The sequence below is a fragment of the Dictyostelium purpureum genome (assembly GCF_000190715.1).
Source record: "Dictyostelium purpureum unplaced genomic scaffold DICPUscaffold_646, whole genome shotgun sequence".
In the NCBI taxonomy this organism is placed as follows: domain Eukaryota; phylum Evosea; class Eumycetozoa; order Dictyosteliales; family Dictyosteliaceae; genus Dictyostelium; species Dictyostelium purpureum.
In genome coordinates, this window is record NW_003519979.1 from 1 (window position 1) to 8,559 (window position 8,559).

The window sequence follows — 8,559 nt, forward strand, 5'->3', positions numbered from 1 at the left end:
ACCCTTTTTTTGCCATCCCCGTTAAATTATATATTGGGGGTCTATCATCCTTTTGTGAACAATTAACCCCACACCCGCTTCCCCGCCAAGGTCCTGATCTTTTTTTCTAAGGGCGTGAGTCACGTTTCTTAAAACAAACCCCATTGAAGATGGGTTGCTGAGGTTTTTTATATCATATGTATTGTCATCCGGATGTTCCCCTTGGTTATAAAGGTGTTGAGGGGGGGGGGGGCTTCTCCTTTATTAAACTGCCTTACTAAAAAAATACCAAATATTCCCCCAAATATTTTTATTTTTTTTAAAAAAAAAAAAAAACCAGATATTTTTTAAAAAAAAAACTTGAAGTACGATTTTTCTTGAGATAAATATATATTTATATGATGCTTTTATTAATTTTTTGGAAGAAAATTTAAAAATGAAAAATAATAAAAAAAATTAATTTGGAATGGCTCTAATTATGTGACTAATTTTTTTTTTTTTATTTTTTAATTTTTTTTAAAAAAATTTTTTAAAAAAGAAATAATAATATTATTTTTTGATTTTTTTTTAAAATTTTTTTTATCTTGTGGAACTATTTTTATTTATTTTCTATATATATATATAGCTGTAATTACAATAATTAATATTTATATTTATATTGTATTACTTTAAATTATTATTTTATTTTTCTAATTTTTTAAAAAAAATATTTTAATTTTTTTTAAAAATAAAATTTTAATTTTTTTTTTTTTTATATTTTTAAAATAACCTCCTATTACTTTTTTTTTATTTTTAACAACAATATAATAATATTATAATAGTAATAACTAATAATAATAATAATAATAATATAATTACAATACTCAAGTAATAATATATAATATATTTATTTAAATTAAAAAAAAAAAAAATGAATAAAGGTGAAACTAGTGAAATTATTGATGAAAAGAAATCAACCAATTTAAATGGAAATGAAGAAGAAGAGGAACAACAGCAACAACAAGAAAAAAAGGTTAGGTTAAATAAAGCTAATTTAAAGAAGAGTAAAAAGCCAAAGAAGCCAAAAAGAGTTCAATTACCAATCGACTATAAACTTTGGCACACAGAATGGCCAATTGAAGTTTATAAACATCCAGTCAATGGACGTTATTTAGTAGCCACCAAGGATATAGAAGAGCAAACTGTAATTTTAAGAGATCTCCCATATACATGGGCTGTAGATCATGCAGCATGTGATATCGTATGTCAACATTGTTTTTTAGAAGTCCCATTAAATCAACAGATTTTACCAACAGATTTTTATATGTGCGAAGGATGTAACCGTGTAGGATATTGTTCAATTCATTGTAAATATATAGATTACAACCAACATCGTTTCGAATGTCAAATCTTTAAAGAATTAGATACCGAAGAATACTCTCCATTCCTTTTATCAGAAATCAAACTTTTAGTTAGAACTCTCTCAAGAAAATGGCTTGAAGAATCAATAAACTCTTCTGCTGGTGTTGATGAATCTGAAATTTCAAAAATAAATACATACAATCAATATAAAAATCCCTCATCGTTAATACCTCAAGATAATGGTTTAAGATATAATGACTATGCTGATTTGGTTTCAAATGTGTAAGTATCTATACTCAACCATATATAGTTTTATAAAAAATATATACTGATTTTTTATTTTTTTATTTTTTTTTAGAGAAAATTATAATGAATCACTTAAAGAAAGTCTTTCTTATTGGATTTGTAAATATATTGTTAAATTAGCTGCTAAAATTGATAAAGAAGAAGACGAAGATGAATTATTAAATATTTTATTAAGAAATAGGTAAATATAGTTATTATTGATATTATTGTGCAACACTTTAATTAATATAAATTTTTAATTTCGCTATATTATAGATGTAATGCATTTTATATACAAGGAAGACCAAGAGATGGTACCTCAGGTGAATCAAGAGGTTGCGGTGTTTATGTTAGAAATTCATTTTTCAATCACTCTTGTGATCCAAATGTAAATTATTGGGTTGTTAATAATACTTTAGAGGTTGAATGTACTTTATTAAAGAATGTTAAAGAAGGCGAAGAATTAACCATCTCCTATATCGATACCTCTGCACCACTTAATAAGAGAAGAGAAAAACTTTTAGAAGGTTATTTATTCACTTGTTTATGTACCAAATGTAAGGCTGATGAACTATTACCATTAGATCAAACCGGAACCAAAGATGATGACGAATCCGACTCAAATATAAATACAAACAATATTGATATTGAATTAAAAGAAGAAGGTGTTCACGAAATTTCCGATAAGGATGAAGAATTAGAAGATCTTGTTGAAGAATAAAAAAGCAAAATAAACAACAAAATAAAAATAACAAAATAAAAATAAAATTACTACTTTCATCAAAAATAATAATAATAAAAAAAAATTATAATATTCTTTTCATTTTTTATTTTTAATCAAAAATAATTATGATTGAAAATGGTATTCTTTGAAAAAAATAATAATAAAGTTCATTGTAATGATTATTAAATCATTTTAATAAAAACAATATTGATGAATATTCACATAAATATGGTTGGGTAACTTTAAAAATATCTATTTTTTTTTCTTTTTTTTTTTGAAAATTAAAATAAAATTAATTTTTTTTTATTATTTTTTTTGCATAATAATTTTTTATTTTAAAAAAAAAAACAATTTTTTTTCTCTGCGTAAAAAAAAAAAAATTATTTTTTTACCCCAATCCAAACAAGTTCACATCAATAATTAATTTATATATATTTAAAACAAATAATAATAATGTCAGTTTCAACCAAATTAGCCAGATTAGCCCGTACCTCAGTTGTTGCTCGTTCACAACCATACGTCCTTAGAAGTAACAATGATATTAGAGAAAGAGAAGAAGCTTTTGAAAACCAATATGTCAAAGAAAAAGAAAGAAATGATTTAAGACTCCAAGTATGCATTAGTTTTTAAAATTTTTTTTTTTTTATTTTTTTTTTTATATTAATATTTTAATTTTTATAAAAATATAGAAAGAAAGACAAGAAAAACAACAAAAGCAAACCCAAAGTCAATCCCAAGCTAAAGCTCCAAAAGAAACCTCAAATCCAAATGCTGCCAAAATCAAAGAGCTTGAAAATCAATTAGCCGCCATCCAAAAAGAACTTAACCAATTAAAAAAATAAGTTGATTATATTGTTTAATATATAATAATGATATAAAAAAAGAGCAACAAATAATAAATAATTTATAAAAAAAAAAAAAAATGTATAATAAAATTATCATGACAATAAAAAAAAAATAAAAAATCTCTCATTTTAAAATTTTTTACATATGAAATTTTTTTTTCTTTTTTATTGATTTAATATTTAAAAAAAAAACTTTATTTAATTTTCTTCTTCTTCCTCTTCTTCTTCTTCATCACTACAAACTTCTTCTTCATCACTATCTACATAACCATATTTTTTACGATTTGGATTACCCATACCTAAATCATCAAAATTATCTTCGTCACTATCACCATCATTCATTAAAATTTGTCTATTGACAATATTATTATTTTGTCTTTGATTTTTATCTTCTAATTCAAATTCTTTAGGCCTAAATAGTAAAAAATTAATGTTAGATTTGGAGTTTTTTTTTTATTTTATTTTTTATATTTATTATTTATATTAATTTTTACCATTCATTTGATTTAACTAAACCTTTAATATTTTCTTTAGATAAGATATGAGAAACAACACATCTAACTTGCTTTGAAGATTCATCTTCTTTATCTACAATTGCATAGTTTCCTTTTTTGATCCAAAGAACTTTATTGAATTTTTGTGGTAAAATTGCTAAAACTTTAGATTCATTTGCATATTGCACTTCGATAACATTACCGCCTCTAATATCAACAACTTTAACTATACTTTGATCTTGTTCAAGAGTAAGTGATGAATTTAAGGATTTATTTGTGACATGTTTACGTGCGTGGCTCATCTATCTTTTTTTATTTACTAAATTTTTATTGTATATTTGAAAAAAATAATATATAAAAAATAAAAAAAAAAAAATAAAATTTTTTATAAAAAAAACCGAAAAATTTTCCCAAAATCTATTTTTTTTATTTCTATCTATTATTTATATTTATAAAATAATAGAAATAAAATAAAATAGAAGAGATATATTTTGGAATTTTTTTTTATTTTTTTTTTATTTAAATTATTATTCATGATTTATTATTATTATTAAGTTGGGTTGTTGGTGGTAATTTTGAAATTTCAAATTGGGTTGGTCCTTTATATTTTAAATAGTTTTTAAATATTTGATTTGCCATTTCATTAAATGCTACTTGTGCATTATTACAGGTTTAAATCATTCTTCTAAACTAAATTCTAATCTATTTCAAAACTTTCAAAAACTATTTTAAACCGTTCCTTTTTTATACTTTCAAATGATTCTGGATTGGTAATTGAATATACTAAAATTGCACCATTTTAATCTTTAAAATTTAATTTGTTTCTCTTTTTTATATTAAAGCCTGAATTTGGGTTTATGTATTAACCAAATTTAATTTTTTTATTGTCAATATTAAATTCTTTATTTGATTTAGGAAAGCGATACATTGGTATATATAAATCATCAAATATATATTGATTCCAGCTACTAAATCTTTTGCAAATACATATTTTACCAACTTCATAATTACCAAATAATACTTTAAATTATGTTGTTTTTTTTTTAACATCTATTTATCAATTGGTTTTATTCATTGTAGTTCAACCCAAATGTACTATAAACTTGTTGTTAAACATATATTTGTTGATTTTTTTGTTTTAATCATTAACCATGGATTTTTGCCTTAACTAGAATTTAAATGGAGCAAGTTAATACAGCTCCTTGAATAAATATGTATACCCCCAACTTTAATAAGATGGAATGATAATTATTGAATTAAATGTCCTATTCAATATTTATATTAGAGCACCTAAAATAAATAATATTACAATATATTGGTTTATTTGCTAAAAATTAAAATAAAAAAATTTATAATTTTTTAAAATTTTTTTTTTTTCCAATTAGATATAATTGATTATTATCGTTTTGAATAATTCCATAATATATTTAGCTGGATCTTGGTGTTGAAGTTTCTTATATATTCTGTTAATATTTTTGAATCTCTTGAGTACTTTCATACGTTATTTCATAGGGTGAAATGTTCATGGTTTTTTTTGTTTCTTCTCTACATATATTTCCGAAAACTGTTGCTAATAAAATTGCTAGGAATAGTTTATCCAGTTTGGAAAATAGGTGTTCGTCCCATACTACAGGATCGTACTTTGCGTCTTTTAAAATTTGATTTATATCTTGTACCGGTTTATGGACACTTGAAGAATATGTTCTAATGATTCTTTGTCTGGACAGAACGGGCATTGTGATTCGAGTTTTTTTTTTCAATGCTTTCAACAACAATCCCTCTTACTATCTTTTTTGTATTAATTGCTAACCACCAATTTTTTACTTACCCTTTCAATAAGAATGGTGCAAAGGTTAACACGACTTTTATTAATTTTTTTTTAAAAGAATTTTTAGAAATTTAATTTTGATTATTTAATTTTTGTTATTTAATTTTTGTTATTTAATTTTTGTTGATTAATTTTTTTTTTGGTATTGAATTTTAATTTTTTTTTAGTTGTTTTACTATCATGAAATCTATTTATTATCAATTATCAGAATATTGGGAAATTAGTTAAGTGGTATAATGCTACCTTTGGGTGGTAGCGTCCTGAGTTCGATTCTCGGATTTCCCCACTTCAATTTTGATTTTTATGGAAATATCTTCCCGGTTATCAGGTAAATTTATGTGTTAAATGCTAACCACCAATGTAATGAACTAAGATCATTATGTAGTGTTTACATCAATGAAGAATATAGAAAACTCTGTCACCTAAATCTGTTTTTATTTTCCTTTTGAAAGTTGGTAATTTCTTTGGGTCTGTATCAGTTAGTCTGTTATTTATTTTAATGGATTCTATTACTGTTGCTAAATCATCTGGTGTTGATATAAATTTTCGTTCCACTATAAGATCATATGATAAGATTTGTGTATTTGTTTGTGGAAGTGTAAGGTCGTTTATGTCAAGACAGTTGAAGTCGCCTGCTATAATATCTATTTTATTTTCTGGATTATCATTGTTGTAGTATTTGTTATAGTGGTCGTTGATGTAAACTGCAAATAATTTACGTTCTTCTGGTTTTGCGGGGGCATATATTGCTAGAATTCTGGTGCTTGAAAAGGTGGTGATAATATCTGCAATGATGGCTCGACCGGGAATTGTGAAAATTTCTTTGAGTTGTATTGTTTTGTTGTTATGGTTTAGTATGCCGATTCCGTTTCCTCTATTAGTAACACTTATTAAAGATCCTGGGTAAGATTTTAAAACATGTTGTTGGTTTGAGTTAAGTTCGTTTACTATTGTTATTGAGTTGGATATTTGGGGTGAGTGAATATTTAAAGATTATGGATGATAAATCAAATAATCAATAAAATTGAAACTAACAAAATAGAATCAGAATATCAACACAGTTGGAAACATCAAATATCAACCAAAACAATAACTTCAGATTACCTATTTAAAAACTACAATGATTGGATACAAATAAAAGTTAAAAAAGGACTACTAGACGGGTTGAAATCCATTAAAAATAAAGACGGCAAACCTCTTTCTTTAGCAGAATGGTATTCGGAAATAAACAATCTCAACAGCTTTACACCCAAAACAGAATTCCAACAATGTCTTCAACTTACAGGTTATAGCTATATCAACCTATTCAATAATATACTTAATATTAAAGATCCAAAATCAAGAAACACTCTATTCAAATTCCAAGCAAGATGCTTACCCATCAACTTCATTCACAACAAACCATGTAGACTATGTAATGAAAATCTTAATAATGATCCATATGGTCATCTATTTTTCAAATGTAAAAAAACTCTGAAATTCATCAACTTCAATAAACTAAAATCATTTATATTCATTACTTCGGGAAGGGGCCTCAATTGGTCACTGGACATAACAAGATCAAGAAGGAATATATCAATAGAAAATATTACATACAAAATCCCAGAAGGTCGCAAATCCGATGGAGAAATAAATATGGATTACAACAACACCAGATTCCACAAATCACACTTCCAATGGAACTATAAAGCAATAGATTTCGACTTAACTAGATGTTTCGCTTATAGAAATGCCATAGCCCTGGTATTTCCTCATGTTTGGATTTGGTTATGTAAAAAATTATATGACGATCAAGAAAATACAATAAAAGAACTCGATTATAAGAATCTAACCTCAAAATGGACTAAACTAGCTACTTTAGAATACTTAAAAGGTTTAAAAAACATCAAGGAAAGACACGCTAAACAACCACAAACAATTAGCAACATCAATGAAGAATATAGAAAATTCAAAAGAAAAATAGCAAGAGCATACTTCATCAGCATCAAATCTTTACCAAATATCAACAGTTTAGAATATTTTCTTTAAATACTTTATAAAAAAACATTAAATAAAATTTTACTGATTAATTAAAAGCATTTGCTTTTTATTATCTTCACTTTTAAAAAAAAAAAAAATATAGAAAACTCAAAAGAAGAATAGCAAGAGCATACTTCATCAGCATCAAATCATTACCAAATATCAATTGTTTAGAATATTTTCTTTAAAAACTTTATAAAAAACATTAAATAAAATTTTACTGATTAATTTAAAGCATTTGCTTTTAATTATCTTCACTTTTTTAAAAATAAAAAAAAAAAATAAAAAATTATGTAATGTAATGTAGATGGAGCTACTTTAGTTATAGATAAATAACTCTAATAATCAAATAAATATACAATTATTTGTTTGTGAAAACTATAACCGAAAACTTTTAGTAAAATAAAATTATATATTTTTTAAATAGAATTATATATTTTTTAAATAAAATTATATATTTTTTTATTTTTATTTTTATTTTATTTTTAATTTTTAATTTTAAATAATAAATTATTTAAAATAAAGGAAAATATAAAAATATTATTTAGTTGAGATATAATTATATAACTGTAATATTCATTAAATTCTAATATGCATATGAATACATTACAATTACTCAATAATAATAATAAACATTAATCAATAATAATCAGCAATTTTAATTTATCAAAAAAGAAGTTTTAAAAAAAATAAAATTTTTAAAAAAATAAATTTTTTAAAAATAAAAAAATAAAAAATAATAAAAACTTTTTAGTTTTTGAATTTTATAAAAACAAAAACATTTCATATAAATTTTATTTTATTTAATTATTTGATCTTAGTACCTTACATTAATTTTACCTTCAATAAGAATGGTGCAAAGGTTAAACGACTTTTATTAATTTATTTAAATAATAAATTTATTTTAACCAAATCAACACTTGCTCCAAGGAAAATCGATTCAGCAAGAAAGAAGAAAGAAGTATTGAAACCAGGAGAAGACCATATTGAAATTATAGAAGATAGAGTCGCGGAGAATAACCTATGACTCATAAAAGGGCTATT

At 23.7% G+C, this 8,559-nt stretch overlaps 4 protein-coding genes across 4 annotated transcripts; 3 read left to right on the forward strand and 1 right to left on the reverse strand.

The window, feature by feature from the left end:
• Positions 1 to 889: 889 nt before the first annotated feature.
• DICPUDRAFT_159919 (uncharacterized protein) lies at positions 890 to 2,326 on the forward strand (the record flags this gene model as incomplete). Its single annotated transcript, XM_003294799.1, has 3 exons — positions 890 to 1,602; positions 1,679 to 1,807; positions 1,882 to 2,326. The coding sequence occupies 3 exons, from the start codon at positions 890 to 892 to the stop codon at positions 2,324 to 2,326; spliced, it is 1,287 nt and encodes a 428-aa protein (XP_003294847.1).
• A 456-nt stretch (positions 2,327 to 2,782) lies between these two features.
• DICPUDRAFT_85297 (uncharacterized protein) lies at positions 2,783 to 3,171 on the forward strand (the record flags this gene model as incomplete). Its single annotated transcript, XM_003294800.1, has 2 exons — positions 2,783 to 2,941; positions 3,019 to 3,171. The coding sequence occupies 2 exons, from the start codon at positions 2,783 to 2,785 to the stop codon at positions 3,169 to 3,171; spliced, it is 312 nt and encodes a 103-aa protein (XP_003294848.1).
• A 201-nt stretch (positions 3,172 to 3,372) lies between these two features.
• DICPUDRAFT_159921 (uncharacterized protein) lies at positions 3,373 to 3,970 on the reverse strand (the record flags this gene model as incomplete). Its single annotated transcript, XM_003294802.1, has 2 exons — positions 3,373 to 3,586; positions 3,669 to 3,970. The coding sequence occupies 2 exons, from the start codon at positions 3,968 to 3,970 to the stop codon at positions 3,373 to 3,375; spliced, it is 516 nt and encodes a 171-aa protein (XP_003294850.1).
• A 2,025-nt stretch (positions 3,971 to 5,995) lies between these two features.
• Positions 5,996 to 6,973, forward strand: DICPUDRAFT_159924 (uncharacterized protein; the record flags this gene model as incomplete). The annotated part of the gene is made up of 2 exons (XM_003294801.1): positions 5,996 to 6,094; positions 6,827 to 6,973. The coding sequence occupies 2 exons, from the start codon at positions 5,996 to 5,998 to the stop codon at positions 6,971 to 6,973; spliced, it is 246 nt and encodes an 81-aa protein (XP_003294849.1).
• Between the last annotated feature and the right edge of the window lie 1,586 nt (positions 6,974 to 8,559).